Genomic DNA, 25,373 nt, shown 5'->3' with positions numbered 1-25,373 from the left:
ACGGTGGGATAGTACCTTTCCTAAATTGGCTTGCTGTTTTGTGGGATCCCTAAATCTATTTTTAGTCCCTGTAGTTTCACAACTGTCATATTGTGTTTCATCTAAGACTGCTTCCTTTTTTAATACTTTTAAAAATATTTTATTTATTTATATTTTTAGAGAGAAGAGAAGGGAGGGAGAAAGAGAGAAAAATCAACCAGTTGCCTCTTGCACTCCCTGAATTAGGGACCCAGCCTGCAACCAGGCATGTGTCCTGACAGGAAATTGAATGGGGGACCCTTCAGTTTGTGGGTGATGCTCAATCCACTGAGCCACACCAATCAGGGCTGACTGCTTCTTAAAATATAAAATATAATATACTCTCTTCTATGACTAAAGCACCTTTCTTTTCATTCATGAAATACTTTAAAAGCTGGTTCGAGTATTCTTGTTCTATTCCTAATGTGAAAAGGGTTTCCTTTTGAATGTGCAGGAATGATAAAATACCTGTTCATGTCAAAACACAAAAGCACGAAAAAAATCAATGAACCAGTGCCTGCACTTCAGGAAGTTTATGGTTTAATTCTTTCCTTCGAATGAGCATTTAAATCAAAATTGTTAGGTTATTTTTAATTGTGCTGTTGATTTGCAGCAATTAACTGGCAAATCTGCCCAAAATACAGTATATATCTTGTTTGCAGATCTGACTGTGAGTTAGGTTATTGCTAATTGCAAAGAAATAAAGAGTTTTCTGGCCAGTTACTAGGAATAAATCTGTAAATGTTCAGAGTTCAAGTAAAGATTGGGAGTCTGGAATATTATAACATTTTCATTAATATCTTTCCTATATAAATAAACTCTCACTAGTTAAACCTGTTCATAGATGCTTAGACCAATCCTATAGAAATAACAAATTCTCTACATTTATTATTCAAAAGCTCTTTTAGACTAAATCTATGTGACATTTCAAACAACTAGTGCTAAAACATACAATTTTTAAAAACAAAATGTAACTGTCTACGCAAGTAAAGTAAAATGCAGAGCTAAAATATTATCCTATTTAAGATACACTTAAAAAAAAAGCAATGTCTATCTTTTCTTAAGTAGCAAGCAAGAAATTAGAATTTAGGGAAAATAGGGCCTACGTTTCTATCCTTGCATATTCATCACAAGGACAGAATTGAAGCCAGTTTGCTTAGATAATTGTGAAGTTTGGCTTAATTCTTACAATACTACTAACGTAACTGAAGACGTGCTACGAACCTAGCACAATTCTGAGTGAGTTGTGGATGTTAACCGCAGTTTGGACAGGTCTGTGAGGTGAATAACCTCACAGTCGCCCCATGTGTGGCTCAGGTCTACGAGGCAGAGTCACATAGCTGCAGTGGAAGAGGTGTTGTCTGTGTTCTGTCTGTCCACCTCCACAGAGGTTAACCACCACACACATTTCCTCTCAGCATCTCACTTGAGAGGTCTCAAATGTGTGCTTTTTGTGTTCTAGGTGGATATGTTTACTAGGATTTGCAACCAAAGTCTTAAAATACAGAAACAAATTTAAACAATGCCTCTCTCCGTCTCCCTCTCCCCAGGACCCTCCTCCCGTGTCAACATAAGTTCATTTGGAATTTGTTAGATCTTAAAATTATCGATCAGACCTTGAAAGCAAAACAAATATATATATATATATATATATATATATCTCCAAAAGTCAATTAACACATAAAGAATCCTAAAATGAGATATCAAAAGATTAGCAAACCAAAAAAAGTGATGAGTCAAAACTTTATCAAGAATTTCTCTCTTGTTTACACCAGTAAAAGACCAATATAGAAGTCATCGTTCCACAATGGAGTATTTATACTGTTGAATATAAGCACAAATTGAACTTGTAATATTGAAGTGTAATTAATCTCTAATATGGAAATAACTATACTAAAAACTGATGATTTTTTTTTAAATAAAGAAATAATGTCTCCACATGAGGCAGCGACACATGACTAACACTAAAGTGGATTAATCACTGCTCTAAATTTCAATGTTAAATAAATGAATGCCAAGGGTAGATTTCCTCACAAATACTTGAATTTTATACAAGTTTTAAATTGAGTTTTAATTCTTCAGTATATTTTTAGGGTATAGTTGCCAGTTTTAGAAAAAATAAAATACAGGTTGGTTACTTAAATTTGAATTTCAGGTACATAATTAATATTCTCTTAGTCTAAGTATGCCCCAAATATTGCAACGGACATGGCAATATTGCAATATTTGGTACACACTTATACCAAAAGACATTACTGCTTATATGAAATTTGAATTTAATTGGCCACCCTGTATTGTATTTGGCAACCCTTCCTTGGAGTGACTACAATTTGGCATCCATGCATTTATTAGTCACACCAATCTGAAGGATTTTCAATCATCTGTCAGAAATGTGTGTCAATATAGTGCTAACTTAAATTTAGAACATTTTAGACAAGCATCTATGGTTCCTTCAAATATTTCAAATTGTTTTAAACTGGATATTTATTTTCACATATTGATAAAAATAAAAGGCAGTGTGATTTTTATGCATGCATGTTCTTTACGATTTGTGATTTATTTCCATAGTTTCTTTGTGAGATGGCTTTATTTGAGGTTAAAAAATAAATCTTTAATTTTATGCCTCTAGGAGTTACTGAAATCAGCAAGCTCTTCTTTGTAGATATAGCTCCTGATTTGTTTATCTATTTACCCATCACTTTTAACACTCTCAAATTATTATTAATAAAGATATACACAGAATTGCCTTTCCTCCTCTAGAACAGACACCCAATTTAGAGTAAAGTAACGCTATTCTCTTTTATGGATCCTTAGAATAATGAATCACATGACAGTATGCAGCTATGGAGATGTGATTCCATGCAGCACACCAACAGAGTTGACATTACCCTAACTTACACTAGGCGGCGCATTGTTCCTACAGATACCTCCACTATAACAGTTAATACTGCTCATGACCTCTTAAATAAGTTCAAATGCCAACGAATATTTCTAACAACTTTAAATATTAATAAAAACGGATACTCAATGCTTCTTTTGGAGATTAAAGTCATATTTGAAATTTAGAAGATCTAAAACTTTCCAGAAGAGAAAGCTTGTCTCCCTGTTTTACAGTCATTTTTGATTACTTTAAGTAATCATATATAAAATCATCTCATTGTAACTCTCTCAAAAATAAAATAATACAACAGAAAGCATTTTGTTATTAATTAATATAATAAATACTTTAAAACCATAAAGTGAGCAAAATTTACTAAATAAAACAATAAAGATACTAGAACATAAATATTCTTTATTATTTATTTTATTAGTCCTTAGCAAACTGTGATGTTTTGAAACCACCCATAAAATATAGTTATATGAAAAACAGTCTCAAAAAAGAATGTAAAATATGAAGCTTTTAGAATCTGAAATTACGACCTTGTTAGACTTCACTTTCTTTTTGTGTATAACAATAATTCCACATTTCAAAATTCACCATGGTACTTTTTAAAACCTGATTGGAAATAGTTTACAAAATAATTAAGTTACATGTTTTGCTTCTTTTAACTATATATTAATAACAATAATAATTTTTAAAATGATATATCTAAACTGAGTCTGCATGATGTGCCAATAGCCCTACTGCCCAGAGATCAATGAGTAAGGTCATAGGTTAACTCCACAGGCTCTGTTCTCACTCATGATTCCACGCAGCCTCTACCCTTAAATATGTACACAGTTTACGCTCCCCAGAGTTTTCAAATATCTTTTTTAATTGCATTTTAATTTTGTTGATTTTTCTGTCATTCTACACTATCTTTATCTTCACCTGCCCTAAATTTAGGTTAACACTTGTCATAAATATTTTCCCCTGAACTCCTTTCTCTTCATAATTATCACATTTACTCACAGAATTTCAGCACCTTCTGTGCTGTCAGTTTTCAATCTCCAAATCAGAATCAAACTTTAAAGTTAAAAAATTGGTAATTCCAATTAATATCATCTAATATATTTAATCATGCGGTTTTCCTGTAAGTCTCACAAACTAATATTTCGGAAATACCAAGTCTTTACTTTTCTTATCTGCTATATTAGATTTATCTTATCCTCCCCACAATTCAAAATCTGGCTCCATTTTATCTCTTAAAACCTTTTCATATATTGTCACATACTTGAACAGTTTAATATGAACTATTTTTGAGTATCTAGTATGTTTCATGCACTGTGCTTTATATCAAATAACTGTAGTATTTATGACAACATTCTCATAGATATGAACAGCCCATTTTGGAGGTTAGGAGCCTGAGACCTCAGGTTGGAGCTAAGTACAACCTCATGTGCTACAAAGATATTGAATCATTTACTGCTTGCCCAACTGGCCACCACCTTTTATAGCACCCAGAAGCACGCCCCAATTCTGACACACACTTTATTTACTTACAAAATTTCTATCATACAATGTGATTTATTTAAAGTATCTTTTTGTAGCATCTTTATTGACTTCTTATTCAAAATATATTACATTCTAATATCCACTTTTTATATACTTATCAGCAGCATTTATTCTAGGTCATTAATATTATTGATATCCAGTATCTTTTCTCTTACAAAACTCAATGTACTTTTTTCTTTCCCCCCTTTGTTAAAGGATCTATAAAATGTTTACAGCATGCCCCACAGCAAAAGAAAAAAATTGTAATACAATTTCAGAAATTTCCCCAATTCCTGAACTTCCTAAAAACCTATGCATGAATCTCTCCAACCAAGGAACAGATTAAGAACATTTGCTCTCACAGTTTAGTAACTGTGTATTTTTTTTTAAGTTTAAAGAGTTTTGGATTAAATGTCTCTCCCCAGAACCTACCATAGTACCTGGTACACAGCAGCTTTGACATAAGTGTACAGAACAAACAGATAAATGAATAAGTAAATGAGTGAGTCGTGGAGAGCAAAGTGAATAAACGACCTTAAACAAAAGTTCTTGAATACTAAGAGGTATTGGAATGACTCATATAAATTGTGGCCCCACATGATCCCCACTTCATGGTGTTCATGACTACATGTATGTATCCCTGTCCTTTGAGTGTGGACAGGACCTGAGACTTGCCTCCATCCAATAGGACAAGACAATAGTGATGTCACTCCTGTGACTACATTAAGTTATATAAAGCTCTATGTTGCTACAAAGTCACTGTCTCTCACTGTCTTTGAGGCAAGCAGTCATGTTGGGAGATATATGTAGCTAGCACCTTAGGGTGGCCTCTACTTGCTAAAAGCAATATCCCACGGATAGCCAGGAAGATGCTGGGACTCAGTCCTATAACTGCAAAGAAGTAAATTTCAACAATCTACAAAATCTTGGAAGGAAATTGTTCCAAAGTTTAGCCTGTAGATGAGACCACAACCTGGCTGATACTTTGATTGCAGGCTTTTGAGACCCTGAGCAGAGGACTGGACAAATCCAGCTCAGACACCTACTTTAACAAAAGTGTAAGATGATGTTGTTTTAAAGTACTAAGTTTGTGGTAATTCACAATATAATATAGGTAGGTGGACAGGCATATAGATAAAAGATAAAGATACGGGTAGATGTATGTTTGATGTACAATCAAGGTGTTCTTAATCTACAAAATGTATTGTCTTCTCTAATTTGGAAGTAAAAATAGTTAACATATAAGTTTTGGACTTAGATTTATAGAAATATGTTTAATGAAACAAAAGATTGAAGTCTCAAAAGATAAGTGTTCAAATTATGTGTGTTCATTTTACTGCTTAGTTTTGAAACCTTTTTTTTTTTTACTTTAAACTCAAACCACAGTAGGATTTATTACCTCTTCTCTCTTCCCTTCTTGGGGGAACTCTAGATTTGTTCAATCAGGGGCCACTTTTGTAGGATCACCCTGAACTGATTACAAAAATTCCAGTGAACACAACAGGTGACCATATGAAACAACGGACAATTTTATTTGGATTTACATAATTTGCTCTAGGATACTTATAAAAATTATAAACACAGTTCACAAAATCATTTAATATAATACTGCACCCTGTAAAATTAAATTTGTTTAGTTCCCACTATATATTATGGTTAGTGATTTTTTTCCTGCAGGTTAAGATTAGCGTAATTTCTAAGGATTGAAATTTCACAAGGAAATTATATTTTTCCTGGAGTCTTTCTAATTTCATTAACTTGATTTTTCTACCTAAAGTGACGTACTCTCTCTCATACCCAAATGTTTTAAATTCTCATTTTTCTCAACACATACAAGGTTTCTCTAGAAAAAGTTCAGCCATTGTTAACATAATGAGAATAACCTCTGCGATATCAATGTAACCTGAAAGCCAAACAGAGTGCACTGGAATTCACATACACAAACTATGATGACTTCACTGTACTAGTCAGCAAAGGCGGGAGATGCCACTGAGTGAGCATGTGTACTGTGTGACATTTGAAATGACTGAGCAAGACTTTCAGTCAAGATGGTGGTGTAGGCAGACATGGCTCACCTCTTCACACAAACACATCAAAATTACAACTAAAATATAGAACAACCATCTCTCAGAACCATCAGAAATCAAGTTGAACGGAAGCCTGACAACTATGAAATTAAAGAAACCACATCCATTCAGATTGGTAGGAGGGGTACAGGCATAGAATGAGCTGATCCCTTACCCACATGTAGCATATAAAAATTTAGGAGGGATATCTCAGGATCGAGGAGTCCCAGTCCTACCACAAACACCCCAGCACAAGGTTCCAGTGCCAGGAAGACAAGTCCCCATAACTTTTGGCTGCAAAAACCAGTGTGAATTGAACAGGTGGATGAAATTTCTGGAGCCCCAAGCAGTTCCTCTTAAAGAGCCCACACATGAACTCATCTACTAGAGTCACTCCATCGGAGTCTAGCACAAGAGGAGCAGCTTGAAAGGGACCAGCACCATACAGGGAGAAACCGAAGTGTCTGGCATCGAGGCGAACAGACGTCATTGTCCCTTTTCCAAAATCTCTTCCCACAGAGCCAGCAAATTAGTGCCATATCTGAGACTCTATTAACCTGACTAACACTGACCCACCTTGGAGATCCCCACTCAACTCATGGACCCACCCAAGCTGCTTTTCCATATGAATGGATGGTCTTAGCTCAGGCTTCACAATTTCCTAAATCCTCTCAAAAATGCAACAGCTGGTTCAGTGAGCACCAGGCCCTGCACTAGCCACCAGCCACCCTGGATTTGCAGCTTGGCTTCACCTGAGAATCTCCAACCCAGCACAAGTAGCAACCTCTCATATTAGGGTGAGGGGTTGATCCCTCACCCTAGGGTGCCAGGGTGATCCCAGACATAAAACAAACAAACAAACAAAAAAACAGGTGGTTACCACCACGCTGTCTGTGCATAGCTCCATGGAAGCAGAAGTTGGTAGTCACAGGCAGTCATTGAAGTTGAATGGCCTGAGTAAATCCTTCCCACTGCCCTTCTAACAGCAACCAAAGCTCAACTACAAGAGGAGGGTGTACTCAGCCCACACAAAGAGCATACCTCTGGTACCCAACTTGGGTGACAGGGGAGGCTGTGCCACTGGACCCTACAGGACACCTACTACATTAGGCCACACTACCAAAACATGGAGTCAAAGCAACTCTACCTAATACATAAAAACAAACACAGGGAGGCTGCCAATATAAGCAGAGAAAGAAACATGGCCCAAATGAAAGAACAGATCAAAACTCCAGAAAAAGAGCTAAATGAAATAGAGATAAGAAATCTATCAGATGCACCGTTCAAAACAAGGAATTTAGTGAGGACCTCAGCAGCATAAAAAAACAGATCCAGTGAGAAATGAAGGATATACTAATTGAAATAAAGAACAATTTACAGGGAAACAACAGTAGAGTTGATGAAGCTGAGAATCAAATCAATGATTTGGAATATAAGGAAGCAAAAAACAACCAATCAGAACAACAACAAGGAAAAACAACTCTCAAAAATGAGGATAGTGTGAGCACAATTTGGGGAAACTTTAAGCATTACAATATTCACATCATAGGGGTGCCAGAAGGAGAAGAGTAAGAGAAAGATATTAGAAATCTAGTTGAAAAAATAATGAAAGAAAACTCCCTAATTTAGTGAAGGAACTAAACATGCAAGTCCAGGAAGCACAGAGAGTCCCAAACTAGATGGATGCAAAGAGACCCACTCCAAGACACATCATAATTAAAATGCCAAAGGTTAAAGATAAAGAGAGAATTTTAAAAACAGCAAGAGAAAGAAGTTAGTTTCTTACAAGGGAGTCCCCATAAGGCTGTTAGTTGATTTCTCAAAAGAAACTTTGCAGGCTAGAAGGGACTGGGAAGAGAGATTCAAAGTCTTGAAAAGCAGGTACCTACAGCCAGGATTGTTCTACCAAGCAAAGATATCATTTAGAATCCAAGGGTAGAAAGAGCTTCCCAGACAAGAAAAAACTAAAAGAGTTCATCATCATCAAACCATTATTATACAAAACGTTAAAGGGACTTATTTAAGAAAAAGAAGATCACAACTATGAATAATAAAATGGCAAAAAGTATGTCTATCAACCATTGAATCTAAAAAACAGACTAAGTAAACAAGAACAGAGACAGAGTCATGGATACAGAGAGCATTTTCATGGTTTCCAGATGGGAGGGGTGTGGGGATGGGTGAAGAGGTGAGGGGATTAAGAAGTACAATAGGTAGTTACAGAATAGCCATGGGGATACAAAATACAGCACGGGAAATGGAGTAGCCAGAGAACTTATATGCATGACCAATGGACATGTACAATGGTAGGTGATTGCCCGAGGGAGTGGGGTTTCAGCTTGGAGGGGGGCAAAGGGGGAAAAATCAGGAAAACTATAATAGCATAATCAATAAATATAATTTAAAAATGAGTGAGTAAAGCAAGAAATCTGCATCAAATTACGCATTAAGCTTGAACATTTCTCCACAGAATCTATTGGGATGATTCAGAAGGCCACAGCTAAGGACAGCTGGTGCCTGGCTGCCTCGTCACCACAGTGTGCCCACTCAAGCATCACATCTGCAGAGTCTTTTGGCAAAACATCAAATTACTCAGGTAACTCAGACCTCTTACAGCACAGCATTGGTGCTCTGTAACTTCTGTCTTTTCCCAAAACTAAACTCAGCTTTGAAAGGGAAGAGATTTCAGACCTTCAGTGAGATTCAGGAAAATACCATGGGGCAGATGACGGTGATTAGGAGAACTATGTGGGGTCGAGAGCTGTCTACTTTTAAGGGGACTGAGGCATTATTGTCCTATGAACAATGTTTCCTGTATCTTGTATCTTCTTCAATAAATGCCTCTATTTTTCATAATGCATGGCTGGATACTATCTGGACAGACCTCATGTATTGTATATTTAGGACTGACAGGAATAATGGTAATGTAATTTTTATTATATATATATATGAATAACAATCTTTTGCTCTGTCAGGTGATTTCATGTATATTGCCTCATCACAAAAGGAAAATATAATCTTAAATAATCATCAAATAGTGGAAAATACAAACAATTTAAAAGAAATCAATACTCGAACCTAAAGATCACCACAGGTAACATGATACATTATTTTCTAGTTTTTGTTCCTTTGTTTTTATTTTGATAAAACACTGTTAATTTTTCTCACTGCATTTCTTTGTGTTTGTGAATTATTGATTTACTCATTTAGTCAACAAACATACATTTCTAGCCCACTACATGCCAGGTACTATTATGCATGGAGAGCAGAAAGTAAGCAAACAGTCTTCAGATTTATGGGAGAGAAGAGAGTTAATCATAGAATCATACAGATTTTCTTTGATCAAAAGGTATAAGGGACATAATAGGACAAATTGTTCCACTGAGAAAAGCACTAAATCAGAGTCAGCATCTACAAGCTTCATTCTTGACTCACAAACTATGTAACTGTATGTGAAGCACTTCTCTTTTTAAACCTCTGTGGATTCTACTAATGTCTAAATTTTCCTCATCCCAATGCCAAGGAAACCTGAAGAACTAGTCTCTTAACAAGATGTTCATCTAACTTGCAAATGTTCAACCAACTCATCTTCTTAATATCTAACTGCTCGAATTTCCTCTTAAAAAGTATTAGTGCCCCAAAATCTAAAACTCAAAGACAGCGACGACTGCACTGAGTTATACGCTGCCTTAAAAGATGTGCACTGAGGTAGTTTCTCTGACTAGTGAAAGCATAGCTGTGGACGCAGAAACTCTTGCGTTCATGTTCTGCCTCAAATACTTCAGTAGTTTGAGATAAATACACTTATTCAGTTTATTTATAATATGACTTACAATATTGATGTGGGATCCATAAACAATATATTTAAACATTTATTAGCCCTCTTGACTCATAAGTAGACCTCAAGTATTACCCATAGGTATCGTCAGGTTTCAAAACTATCCTTAGTAAGGACTTTACCAACTGATTTATACACAATCCAAGTGCACTCAGAAGCATATAGCAAATGGGGCTTTAATAAAAAAAATGTAATCTGAAATTTTGCACATGATTAAACAATAGAAAATACTTTAAAAGAAACAATGAAAAGAAATACCAGACATAAAAGTGACCCAATTCACGAGTCTCAGCAAGACAAGAGTAAGACTTAATTTTGAATTAGTGATAACAAGGTGTTCTTAATCTGGTCATATAATTGTTTTTGTTTGCTTTTAACTTAGTAAAATTCTTTCATCAGTCTACTTACATTCATTAAAAATAACAATCATCAATTAAAAAGCCCTTACTATTTCCTCAGAATTAACGGTTTTATTGAATCTTACATGGAGAGCATGATCATATTAACGAGTTCACTTCTTAAGGAAATATGACTTACTCTGCTAATTATCTTTTGTGATCATTATATTTGAAAAAAAAATAGGAATCCATACAAATGCAATACCAAATAACTACAGAAAATACAGATGTGTGATTTATATGCATATAGTGTGATTGCTACAAAATCATGGCTCTTCCAGGATTATTAGACCACAGGCAGAAAACTCCACTGAGGACAAAGAAAACAGTTTAGATCTAAATAGCAAGACTATTATGACTGGAGATTATTGCTTCAATTATACTGTACCTCACTTCACAAATTTCTCAAGAGTTAATTACAAAACGTGAGTGAAGAACTTTAAGATAATATATCATAATAATACCCTAATATGAATTACCATTTAGTTATGAATCTCTTAATATATCTAGGCTATTTTAATTAATTCTGTTCCAGACATTTTAAAAGGAGGTTAAAATTTTAAGTCCCATTAAATGTCAAAAAAAAAAACCCAAAAAAACCCTGTTAGTCTCCAGGGGCCTCAGGCCTCCTCCTTGCTCTTTCTTCACCAAGGAGCACCGTTCTGGTTTAACACATTTTATTGACCTGGTTTTCCTGGGGAAAGTCACTCTGGTGAGATGGATGTTGGAGTGTGCAAGGGTGTTTCATCCCTGGGGTCTCTTTGTCCATGTGACTAGATTGGTAAAAGCTCTGGGGATTCCTGAATCAGGCTTTAAAGGTTTTTTGTTATTGTTGTTGTTGTTGTTGTTTGCTTGTTTGTTTTGTTTTAGTTTTCCTTTTTTTCCCACTTTAGAATCTCTTGTATCTTCTCCCATTTGGAAGCTTGCCCAGTGCTATCGCCTAGGTCTAAGTCATTCGGTGAGTAGCTAAATATATCGGATAAAGTTCTGGCTTAGAGCAGCTTAAGTTAATCAGACTTATGTTTCAAATGGTGTCTTCTGTCTTTGTTTTGGCTGAGGCCCAAAAGCAAGAAGAGCAAACTTCTCCCCATTCAAAGAGGTAGTCGAAAACCAGTTTTGACCCCTTGGTTTAATGGCAATGAGGGAAGATTTAAAGTTGAAGAGGAAGCTGGAGACTAGAAAATCAGTTTAGAAAGAGCTGGCCTGCCTATCTGACCTATTCACATAAGCCTGGGGAAGGTGGATTCTGTGGAACCACTTAGATTCAGTGGTGCCTGGACTGACCAAAACCAAAAAACCTGAGTATAGTCAGCCAGCTCTCTCAAATGCTGTGTGATAAAACGTTGCCTCTTTGGGTATGACCTGTTTTTCTGGATACGTCAAGTCAAAAGATGCACTGATGTTTTCCTTATGAGACCAAGACCGAGGACGTGACAGGAGAGACAGAATTGGTATGGAATATACTTAGATCTTCCTAAAACATTGGCTAAAGTAGGGAGAAATCTCAGCAAAAAGGAGATGCAAACATAACTTTACATGGCAATGAGGAGAGAACTATTTATTGTGGGGGCAGAGTTTGAGGGGTGCATATGCATAAAAGATCCCCCCACCACCATCCTGGAAACAGAGTCAATTTAAAATCCCAGAAGTCAGAGAAGACAATTGCTGGTCACCATGAGCGAACTAGTTAAGAAAGTGCTTTTGTGCTTTCCACCTCCTTTTAGAATTTCTACTGCAGCCTCAGAATCTCCATAGCACTTACTAAGTTGTACTTATATTTTTAATAAAAGTAAACTAGTCAGTGATATTTTTTATAATAACAGGACCGAAAAAGGTATAACACTTGTCCAAAATCCCCTCCAAAGGCCAAGGAAGAGGTCCCACCCGACTTCCCCTGAATGGGCAGTGATTTCTGAGGCACCGTGTGGGTGTGTGGAGAGGACGGGTTCTGCCGTGTACGTCCCAGTCATCCCATTTGCTCAGCATACTAATTAAACACAAGTCCTCCAAAAACGAAATAGAAAAAAAAGTGGCCTTCCAAAATCATTACCACCAACCTTCACACTTGTTTTAAATTACTATTTTGTGAAGTCTTCACTGGAAAATAGCACTTCACAGGAAAATCTTTGTCTTATTCTTCATTGACTATGTTCCACTTAACTCTTCTCACATGTGTCAATCACACATTAACATTGCCCTTAACATCTTTGACATCAAGATGTCTGTCAACAAAAAACTTTCTGAATTATACTTACAGCATTGTTTTCCTTTTTTAATGGTTTAAAATAAAGGTGCAACATATAATTTAATAGCCAATTGTAGTGCAAGCCCTGCCTTTTTTTTTTCTATAATATGAGTGCCTGACTTAAGCTTTGATTGCTGAGACATCCACTTCAAAGACTGCTATCTCCAATCAACACATGACTAAATACAGCGGGTGCTCCCGCCTCTCCACCAGTTGAGAAAACAACACAAAGCAGGCCCCTTTGTTTTCAAGATCTTCGTGGATTTCAATAACTGACCATTTGGGCAACTTGCTTGTTTACACGTCCCCTAGGGCCCTACTGTCCACCCCAATAAAAACACAACCCCCAGACCCTGTGCTCACTCTCTCCGCCTCCACACCCTCTCCTTGTGTAGTTCCAGGTGTGTTGTGTGATTTCCAGGTCTCATAAGCAAAAAAACCCACATTTTTAAAAAAGTTTCCTGATGGTTACTGCTGAAGGGCTTCTTGCAATGATAATGAGAACTACAGTGCTGGTCCAGGCACAACATCGGTCACGGACAGGCTAAGGCTAGTACAAAACACCAATATATATCGCGCACATTAGACTTCATATATTTAAGAAATACAACAACATAACCAGAAAAGAAGCCCAAATATGCATCTACTTATTCCCCAGCATTGTTGTTTAAAGCTCAAGGGCACAATAAAAGACTAGAGGAACTCTACACCGGCGAGTTTGGAAGAAGACTCACCAGAGTTGGGGTCAGAGTTGCCATCCGCTTCAGTCCTCTTGTCCGGAGAGGCTTGGTCGTAGAAATCGTCCTGTGGCTGAACCAGAGGAAGAGGGTGTGAGATCAGCGTTCCACTACCCACCGGCTCGTGGTCTCCTAGACCACTGTCACTGCAGCTTTCCTGGGAACCGTCCGGGAGGTGAAACGTAACACGGCGCTGCGACTACAAAGAAGACCACAGGACAGGCTGGTTAACACTCGGCGCGAACGACAGAGGCGCAGTGGAACACAAATCAAAAACACTTTCATCTAATGATACAATGTAAAAGCGAAGTAAATAAAACTTCGAACAAAGCTAGACAATTATTATTTGCCATTTACTATGCAATTTCTAATTTAGGAAATACAAGGAATAATTTCAATCCTTTATGATTTAAAAACAAAAACTAATGGTAAACTGTTGAAAATTTAGGAAGAAAGGCAAAAAAAAATAATAATATATATCCTACTTGCCAAAGTTATAGAAAAATTTTAAAGAACCAGAAATGTACAAACACATATAATGTAACATTCTATTTCTTCTGAACGAACACATTTTGTTTACTTAATGATTTTTAGGTTGTTTTTCGCCATGAAATCACTCTTGCCCACTGGCCTAGATATTAATACCAATCATTGTTATCAATTATCCCAGTTGAAAGATGTTTGGAATCTTACTTTGGCACCTATTTGCACAATGTCACTATCAGAAGTGATCATATATATATGAGAGGGCACCCAAAAAACTTTATTTTATTTATAAAAATTGTGTATTTATTCTTAAATGTTTAAACTTCAGTCACCTTCAATACACCTATCAAGATTTTTTTCCACTCCTCAAAACAGTGTTTGAACTCATTGATTTTGATGCCTTTCAGTGCTTCTGCCATTTTTCATTTCATCTCTTCCACATAGGCAAAATGTTCCCTTCCACAACTTTTTTTCATCCAAGGAAACAAACAAACAAAAAAAGTCAAGTTGCTAGGGGCAAGGGGCAAAGGGCAAGGGCAAGACCTGTCGAATAGGGAGGGTGGGCCAGGGAGGTCCTGACGTTTCTGGTCAAACCACTGCTGAACATTCATTCAGAGCAGTGTGGGCAGGTGCACTCATAAATCACCCATCAGGACATGGACAAACACATTGAAAGAGTCTTCAAAAAAAAAAAAATCACTGAAGCTGAGTGCAGCCTCTTGCAACAATTGCAGTGGACACACTGATACATATGGGTTCCTAGAACACTGACCTAGTAGGGGAAGCCTGTCCTACAAGGGGCTCACCCTCCAGAAGACAATTCTATTTTTGGGGGGTGGGGGTTTCCTCCTTATATATTTATATGTACAAATTTTAGTGTTTTAATGAAATAAAATTGTCCATTTGAGCACATATTGCTGTATATTTCCCTTGGTAAATATTCTCTTAGTTGATGCAATCCATGAGATATGAGACTATTTAAAGCTGGTTGGTATAAGCATTTATGACTTAGAGAAGTACATGATGGTAGTAAATTCGTGCTATATGTCTGATTAAGCCTAATCTTCATCCTGCGTTAATAGCCGAAAGACCTTTCAATATCATGTCACATGTGACCACTTATACTTAGAGTTAATAAAACAGTGAATATATAAATAAAATATAAAACATATAATAAATATATAACATAATGCTATCATTTTGATACCTAAAACTTGTGTTTTTCAAGAGACAATTTATAGATTGTATCCATTTCAAAGAAAAATAAATGCAGTTAGAAAAAAATGCTATAAATAGATATGCTGCTACTGTATAAGTGCATTTTATGGACTAACATTTGAACATAGCCTATTTTCTGAGAATCACTGGTTCAAATCCAGCTCAGGGTTGTAATGGAGAAGAGCTGATACCACATTATTGCTGTTCAATGACCTGTGTAAAATGATTTGATAGTTCATTACATTTTTAATGAACTGATGCCTATATCACATAAGCTATAATCATAAATGGTGCTAATTAAGTCTGTTGTAAAACATTTCACCTTCACGCACAGCTCTCCCAGTGCTACCATTCCCCTTTCCATAGGTTTTGAAACGTGCCTAGTTAAGAGTTATACAATAAGCCAAACTTGAATATTAATATATGAAATGCATTTCACTTTTTATAAGAAAGTCATGCTACCATTTACTTTATTGTAATGTTTTGACTCTCTTACATGAATTTAACCCTTTAGGGGAATCAATAATACAAGTTTGTTTGTTTGTTTTTTTGTTTCTGTCTCAATATGCCCTTAATTCATTGGTATGCTTTTGTCAAAAACACAACATTAAGGACAATGACCAGACTGCTCTTAACACATGACTATCCCACATCACTTTTAAAGTGACTAACTTACTAAAAAGTCCATAATTTCAGTGACTAAAGTATCGCTGGTGCTTATTCTGGAGGAATACCTCTGAGCTATAGATTGGGGAAGTAGAAAATGAAAGAGAACAACAATGGAACAGAGGATTCTGTGACCTTTATAAAGTATTTCCTGAAGACTAGCAAACTGTTAAAAAGTATGTTTCATGACAGAATAAAAAAAGTGGAAAGTTTATATGTGATACTCTTCTAAATATAACTAATGTTGCTTAAATTACAGTATTTTTTCCTCCTAAAAAAATGCCCAAATCTACCACACCAGGTATGCTGACTCTGGCTGTTCTTACAATACAGTCAGTTAAATCAGAACTTACGAGCTTATACTAAATGCTTAGTGCTGTGATTACACTAACAATAAAAAGTAAAATTGTTCACATAAAACTTTTTAAAATATAACTTAATAGATTCAATCTCACATATACTACATTATGATTTTACCACTGTATTAGTAAGAATTAATTATGATTCTAATATAATTTATTTGCAATAAAGCACTGTATATTGTGGCTTATAAAATATTTTCTAATTAATTTGATTCAAAGAGGTTTAGGTCTTAATTGTCACAATTGTGTTGGGAACCACCCTGCCTGGTTTCAGAAGCTGTAACCCCCACCAAGACTAAGGCTGAGGGAACGACCTTGGACCGTAAGCCACTAAGGAGACAAAAACTTATCTCTAAGCTTGTCTTTAAGGAGACAAAAGGAGCACCACTTCTGCTCCTTTTACTTCATCTATGACTGGCCCCTAATGCTTGGTCGTTTAGCCAATGACAGGTAACATTCACCAAGGGGGTAACTATCTAAGACAGGCACGATCACGTGGGAGGACCCCAAGGAAGGACTTGGGGGGCTACAGCAAAAGGGGGTGATGGACCCTCACCCCTCAGCTTTGACAAAGCCTGAGTCCTCATTCTGCCTGCGAGAAGTCTCCTAATCTCTTGGCTGCCTTACTTCCCCTGCTCCACCTAAGCCTAAAACAATGACAGAGGGTGGTGCAGCCCTGTGCTGGAAAGGGCAGGTTCCCTGGGCAATCAGGCCTAAGAAAGAATCTGTAAAATCCTGTGAAACCTGCTTTGTTTAGAATACTCTCAATTAAATGATAAGGGTCCAAGCAAGAAGTGAGTGTGTCCCTCAAAGTTTTACAGCTCTTTGGCTATCTGACCCTGACTCAAAATAGGCCCTCAGAGTTCTTTGTTATCTATTGTTTAATCCTTACTTTCTGGCAATGACTAATGAGCTTTATCTGTATTTCTGTGCAAATGAACCTAATAAAAGCCCATTGAGGAACAGGCTCCTGGCCCTTCTCATTTGAGAGATCCGGCATCTTTCCTTCTCAAGCAGATCATGTCTTGGTAGACTTATTCTCCTGTGTGGTGGCTGGGTTGGGGGGGGTCCTGTGGGCGAAGCTCCCCCCCACACAATTGTGTACAATTTATCAGTCTAATGGGATATAGGGGTGATAATACATCTGGAGTAAGAATTGGAACACATATATGATGGTCTTAAGAAAACTCAGCAAGCAAATAAATATTTAATTTATCATCATAATGACTCATGCAAGTAGAATGTCTGAGATATCAAGGTAGATATAAGGAGATTTTAATAAATTGAAATGCAAATGAATGAGGATCTACAAAGTGTTAAGAAACAGGAATTGTGGGTGCACCAAAGACTCAACAATACTGATTCACGTTTTGCTAAATAGCACCAGGTGAAGAGCAGAACCCCACCCCGTGGATGGGTGCCCTTGCTCTGCAGAGACTGGTCCATGGCAAAGTACTTATCTCTTTGAACAAGTTCCCAGTTTTGTAAATCAGCGAAAACAGTGTCTCTGGCAGAGGAGTATTGTAAGGCTCTTCTAAAATACAAGTTATATAATACTTGATACACAGTAGTTACTCAATAAAAGGTAGCTATACTTCTTGAAATTTATAGCTACATATTATCTTTTAAACTCTGTGTCTGTCAATGTTTAGCTAGCTTGAAAGCTGCGATTCCTTCACCTCAGAATAGAAAAAGAGTTTTTATTCAGAAGGGAGCTGCCTGAATCGCGGAGTCCTACCAGGCCTCGCACTGTGCCCCAGCTGCTTCAGCTCAGGGACTCCTCTGAGAGGGAGCTTCCCTGGGTGCGAGCGAGGGATGCAGGAGACCAACAGTGCAGAATGCATGGATTTTCCTTCAAAAAAGTGAAGGTTTTCCTTTATTCTTTCAAGAAACCTACAATTGTTGCTACATTTGAAGGGAGAAAGAGAAAAACTTATTTCTTTATTGCCTCTGGGAATTTTGTTTTTGGCTATTCCCATGGAAATAGGTACAATTTGGGTTATAAATATAGTCAAATCCTGCCTGACTGAATTGGGACAACACATGTTATCATCAGGAGACTATTTCAGACTTTCCACTTACATTTTGTTTTTCTAAATCTATTTCTTACCCATTCCATTTCCTCCCATGGAAAACTATTACTATTATTATTATCAGCTATGTCTGGTTAATGGTATGAATGTTACAGTTGCTCGTCTGATTTATCACTGACAGGTTTGTTCCAGGTCCCTGCTGCCCCAAGGGAGAACAAGATACAAACAAGTAACTCACGAGGCTGTTTCACATTGTGTCCTCTGAGGGTCACCTGCCTAAATGAATGCTGACCAAGGGAACCTTTCATGGGAGATTCTGTACTCTACGCAAATGTAGGAGACCAAGAATACAAAGTTAGGTATGACCAGGATCCTGCAAGCTGAGAAGTGCCACACTGGTGTGCTTTGAGAAACATCATCAAGCACTTGTACAGTATTTTTTTTCCTTACAGGTTAGTGGAAAACAAAGAGAGGGGGAATTCAAGATGCCTCCTGTTCTTCAAGAGGCACCGAAACAATGAGCCACCAAGGATATGCCAATCATTCCTTGAATGCTTCTCTTGTGTGTTTCTTGCTGCTATTTAATAGTATTCACCAATGAACACTCACATCCAAATTTACACTTCCAAACCCATTAATCTAGAAAAATTACTGTGTGTTAAAATTTAGAGGTAAAGCTCATTTTATCTTTGTGTAAAATAGCAAAATTTAGAAAAAAGTCAAATGTTTAGTAGGCGGTTAATAAATTATGTAATATCGTAAAGTGGAATTATTCACAATACTTAAACTTATGTTAGTTAACATGGAAAATATTTGTAATCTACTGTTATGTGTAAAACTCAGGTTAATAAAGGGTTTGCTTAGTGGAACTGCATTTTTTGTTAGTGTGCTTTCATATGTGAATATGTATCAACTAATCCGTCTATGCATACATTGACTGTTTAAAGTGGTATTGTTTTGCTCACAGAATCAAAGTGTTTTAAAATCTTACTCTTTTGGCTACACTAAATTAATTAGGCATTGCCTTTGTAATAGTAAAACACTCTAATTTTAAGCATTCCTCTTCATCTCATAACAAATAAGAATTTAATCCAAGAGAATGGAAAAGTCTCATGATGGACGGTGAGTTTTCTCATAAGCTAAAGAATGTCAGATATTCTTTCTATACTTTTTCTGTTATTCTAACTTTCAGCCTCTATTTTCTTTACTACCTTTTAATGACTGCAATTAAAAATCCATGCCTTCTCTTCAAATGACAAAAAAACTATCTGAATCTGACACTAAGCCAATTATTATAAAGTCAAATAAACAAATTTACCAGTTAATGACTGACATTTAAAATAATTATTCTCTGGATAATTTTAAAGTGATATCACAGAAATAGAAAAAAAGTCATTTGGTATTGTCTAAATATAGTTATATTAATAGAGAATTCTTTAATTATCTTTTAAAGGGAATATTCCTAATTCTGATTTACTTCCTTTAACCACATTAAGAAATAATATATTATCTATCCATCTAATCACTATATAGTCCACACACACTCACAGGCATACACATACATATCAGCCAGAATTTACTAATAATAAAGTGGCAAAATTTTGTAAAAATTTCATATGCAAACCTGTTTTTACTTTATTTCTGCATTAAATCCAATGCAGAATATACATTTTTTGAATAATACCTACATGTGCAAGGTCCAGCAGAAATAACACCCCTTTTTATTACAAAACAGTTTATTACAAAATCATGAGTACATAATTCTGTAACATAACAATATCACACTCAAGCATACCATATGACATTTTAGGTGAAATGTTCAAATTAAAACTATAAATGATTACAGCTGTTATTACCCTCCCAACCACACTCAAGCAGGCGTTTCTCCTGCCGGGCTCTGTATATCTCTCTAAAATTAGCAGAGAAATCACCCCAAAGAGGGCTAAAAATTCTAGAGACTGAAAACTAAATTTAATAAAAATATTTATTAGAGTATTCATTAGAAACATTTTGATCTTTCTTAAGAGAGCACAGTTTAATTGTAATGTTTGCAGTAACAGTTATGAGTATTTGCAAGCTTTGCAAAGAGGAATTTTTAAATGATGAACACATTTTCAGCTAAAACCGCCAATTCAATTAAATAGTAAGTTTCTCAATAGCCTCCAGCCATCTACAATTAATGTACACAACAATTCCTCTTAATAAAACCAGAATTGAGCAAAACTTTTAGTGGTTTAGATGGTAAGGTATCCCACACAGCAATCTATGGTTATAGTTTAATTTGATATTACTTGTAGGCTCAGCCGAAGGGAAAATAATATCAATTCATACATACTCTTCTTCACTCATGTTAGAGAGATGAGTACCAAAGTGGTAAATCAAAAAAAGATTCTGGGTTTATGGTTTAGTAATTAGCAGTAAAAGAGGTCCGTTACCAAACATAAGGAGCAGTTTTGAAGGACAAACTTACTTGTGATAAATGAAATATTTGAAGAACAGAATTATTTCTGGGTCATTTTATCATTTTAACTGATACACTGAGTTATTCATTTTTCTTTTATTTTAAGTACTTAACATTAAAATGGTTCTGCTATTGTAGATTTTATTTTTAGATGGATATTACTTAGGAATGATCTATTCCTGGATCCGTTATGTGTCTTCAGATGAAATAAGTTAAAGTGACTTGTCTGTATCAATTGCAGTGGGAAACAAGCCGCACATTTTCTGATTTTCAGCGTAAAATAGAACTACCCATTCACTCATCTGTTCATTTGATAAATAATTAGTGAGCAGCTGCTATATGCTAGACAACATTCTAGCTGCTAGGAATGAAATGGTGAACAGAACCAAAACTATATCCCACAACTTCCTAGGGAGTAGAGTTTCATTAAACTCTTCTATCAGTTCTGAGGTGCTTTTGGCCAGCAGCTGTACCACCTTGTTATAATATGGTCCCCTTCTAACTCTTGCAAATTATGCAGATGCTGGCAAGGTCGGTGCATGAATGAGAGACTTTCAGTGTGTTAATCAACAGTAATCTGGGGAGATAAAAGAAGGAAGGGGAGTGCATTCTCAGTTTATGCCAAAACAACCTCCAGGTCTGTTGCCATCCTTGGATTGGAATCCATTCCTAATTTGTGAAAAGTAAAAAGTAAAAAAAGATAGAAGAGTAACTGAACCTATAGGGCAGGCTATTCTTGACTTAAAACAGAATCATTGTGCACTTTGCATGTCCTTGGGAAACACATTTTTTTTTATCTTGGTAGTTAGGAAAATGTTAACAACTCAGTAAGAACTGATGAAAACAAAACCAGCAAGTTTTACTGACAACATACACACTTCACATTTTATGAGTGTATTATGAATATTTACTGGATGCAGGCAACTTATCCAGAGTTGAATTAGGACAACTAATGGGTATGCAGTAGACATTAATATCATTATCCATCAGCCAAAGGTGCTTTTCCATAGGAAAAGTTCTCTGTCTCCCAGCAGGAAGGTCGTCAAGAGTGCAGCCTTGGTTTAAGCAAGTAGCAAAATGAAACATGGTAACAATCTGCCAGCCGTCAGTATTTCCTTTTTTCCTTTTTCCGTGTTTACATTTAGAGATAAAGGGGAAGGCTCAGATTGTGTTTGAAAAATATGTGTAACAAATTCACTGATCATTAGTGATGGCTGTTAAAGTGTCAGCAACTTCAAAATTATTTTTTTAAATATTCGTATTGTTATGTATGCTATAAAAAAAAAAAAAAACTAAGATGAGGATGGTAATGAGCCATATAAAGTTGAGTAGCATTTTCAGAGGATGGGGACTATTCACCTCTAGTGAACTTACTGCTCTGTCCACCAGTCGCTACCTGCCACTAAGTAACTATTTCATTTCGGGATAAAGCTGTCCCCCTTTTATTCCAACTTCACAACTCAACTGCATGTTTAGTTTAGGGATCTTGTTTCAATGTGTGTGGAAAACTCACATCAACTTAAACAGCCTGTTTAGTTTGTAATGACAGGCAGATGTCATTTTGTGAAATGACTTCTTCAAAGTAAGGACCTATCTTTTTTGTACTAAAACTTTATAAAGTGAATTGAAGACTTCTTAACAGTGTCTATGGAAGGAAAACATATTAATAATGTGATGAAATCTTTAATATAATTTTATTTTCATTTTCTTTTGATCTCAGTATGATTGGAGGAAGAGAGACAGCATTCTCTTCACATGCAAAAACAATTGATAGCTTTAAGAAACTTGAGGGAAAAGGACATGCTTTGTCCTCTTTTTGGGTGTAGCCTTGATGCTTGAATATACATAGTGGAAACATACATAAAAAGGAATCTCTTCCCTGCATCATTCTCCCTGCAGGTACAGCAGAGAAAAGGAAAAGATTTTGAATTAAGTTCCTCTTCGTTCAGTGGCATCACCCCACCCTAAAGATTCCTTTCGGGTCCAAAGCAAGCAGAGAGGATTAAGGATTGTCAGCATTGTTGGCTATTTTGCTTCTTATATTCTTATTTAGTTCCTGCTATCAGAAATACCCTCAACTTATTTCTCACAGTTAAATGTTGCCCAGGAGGAATGCAGCACTTTATCTGAGCACACAAAATATAAAATGACTACATTAAACAGGAACAGCTGCTCCTGAATCTACGAGCAGAATTTTTGTATCTATAAATTATATGTACAGAAATAGGGAAGAAAGGACTCAGCAAAAGTCCTTTCTAACTTAGTTTTCTAGTATAAGCAAATCTATGTGACAAAGGAAGCACCCCTCACCATATTTACAAAATCAGCATACATGTTAAGTCACAGCAATTTAATTAGCAATTATGGCAAAGCATCACTGTTATTAGGTAAATATATAGATTCTATGGTAGAGCATGAGGTTTTCTATAAAAAAAAGTGAGTCTCTTTTTGGATAATGAAAAATCACTGAAACATATGTGCCAGATCTGTCAATATTAATAACAGGAATATAGTCTGATTTGGTGTCTAGGATTCAAGAATTCATCTCAGGTAGTATTAGCAGTATTAACCAAAGATGTGATGGGTATCTCCCTAGCATTCCCTGCAGTCAAATGAATAATTCTTAATACAAAATAAGACTTACAAAACCAAAATAGGCCAAATTTTCTTTAAGGACAAAGTATCCTTTAGTAGACAGCCCAAACTTTATAGAGTTTAAACATTCATATATATCACATACATGAATACATGCATGCACTTGTACTTCCCTTGTATATTGCCCCTCTTCAACAAGGCCTAACAGGCCTTGACCTAACAGGAATGAAAACTAGCAATTCATGGTTTTAGTGGACAGATCATGTTATCCCAGGTTAGAGAATGCAACACAAATAGAGGGATTGAAATGAGCCATAGAAATCCTCCAAGAAACACTTCCTGTGCAATGGGGTTGTTTAAAAGTCCTCATGAAAAAGTGTTAATTTGCACTTAGAATGTAATGTGATCTGTTCCAATTGATCTTGTGTCAACACTGCAGTTTGACTTTATTTATCTAACTTTTGGGTTTTATTTTTGTAGTATAAAGAACAAAATTAAAAAAATGTTCTAGAAACAGTGAACAAGTCCTAGAATCTGTAATATATATTTATCCTGGGCAGCCCATGGATAATAATGAAAGTGGAGCCTTTCGTCATCTTCAGCAAAAATAAGGAAGAGCCTCTTGCTATTCTATAAGTCATAGGATTTGTAGATGAAGAGAGTCATCTAACTATGAATAAAACAGTCACTAAATGATAGGAGCCCCCAAAACAGTCATATTAAAGAACCACATCTTCATAAGCAGGTTAATGGATGAAGTGATTCGCATGGAGAAGGTGGACAGTGAAACATAATTTACAAAACGTTGGCAAAACCCCAGGTTACACTTAGAAGACATGGAACTGTGTACAGAACAAAACACAACAATGATACTGCTGACCAAGTATTGCATTCTCTCCTCTAGGCTTTCCTGTAAGCGCAGCACACTTTGAGAACTGCTTTTCCAGAATGGAGAAAGGGTAAGCAGTGTGGGCAGGAAAAGAGCTGACTTTGCCTGCATAGACCACGCACAAAAGGAACAGGCATCCTTGGACTTTCATCTGAATTCTTGGCCTCACTGGTAAAAAAATCTGACAATAAGTCAATAGATAGATTGGTTGATATCAGGTGACTATCATCTAAACACTGTCTCTATTAACTAACAAACTAAAAACAATGACTAAGAACTTCATTTATCCTTTGTAATTGTATTGTGAAAAACACTTGTGTTGTGAAAGACAAGGGTTTTCTATGTCTGTCTTCTTTTAGTTCTCAAAGGATCGTCATAGAAATATTACTGGCAGTTCAAAAATTTTGATTAAGAACATGAGAAATTCAAGTCATATTTATTTTTTCAGAGTAAGTTAGGAAGAAAATGAGGATACTTAAAAATATAGATACCACATATACATAAAATTGTGTATGTGTATTTATATGCATCTATGATAAACTTGCACACAAACTCTAATTCATATAGACAGACACGCTTAACCTCTTAGAATGTGAATTCTCTTCTATTCTTAGACAAGGAAATTGTCAGTGATATCTGAGATCTTTGCTTTATTTACTAATTTTAAAAATCCAATTCAAACAATTGAATCTGAGAAAAACTGCATTAATGCAGACCAATTGATTTTTTTTATACTCACATGAAAATATATTTTCTTGATTTAGAGAGAAAGGGAGAGAGAGCGAGAAACATGGATATGAGAGAGAAACATTGATTGGACAAATTCTTTTACAAGAAGTTACATTTCTAAACAGTCTCTTCATGGTAATAGTTAGTGCCATGTAATACATAGAATTATCTGGTGACAAAAAATTTCTTTTTTAACCATGCTATTTCATTGAGTGAAG

General features: G+C 35.9%; 1 protein-coding gene across 4 annotated transcripts in view; it reads right to left on the bottom strand.

Moving 5' to 3' along the window:
- PCDH9 (protocadherin 9) overlaps nt 1–25,373 on the bottom strand; it is an 882,465-nt gene that overhangs the window by 309,547 nt on the left and 547,545 nt on the right. For 2 of the 4 annotated variants that reach the window (XM_028526261.2, XM_028526263.2), the window contains one exon: nt 13,714–13,915. In XM_028526261.2, coding sequence (XP_028382062.1) covers nt 13,714–13,915 — 202 coding nt within the window. The remainder of the gene's footprint in view (nt 1–13,713; nt 13,916–25,373) is intronic. The other 2 variants (XM_028526264.2, XM_028526265.2) reach the window with 1 other exon arrangement.

The sequence above is a fragment of the Phyllostomus discolor genome, chromosome 11 (assembly GCF_004126475.2).
Source record: "Phyllostomus discolor isolate MPI-MPIP mPhyDis1 chromosome 11, mPhyDis1.pri.v3, whole genome shotgun sequence".
NCBI lineage: Eukaryota > Metazoa > Chordata > Mammalia > Chiroptera > Phyllostomidae > Phyllostomus > Phyllostomus discolor.
The sequence above is the reverse complement of the archived record's forward strand: the minus strand, read 5'-3'. Positions and strand labels throughout refer to the sequence as shown.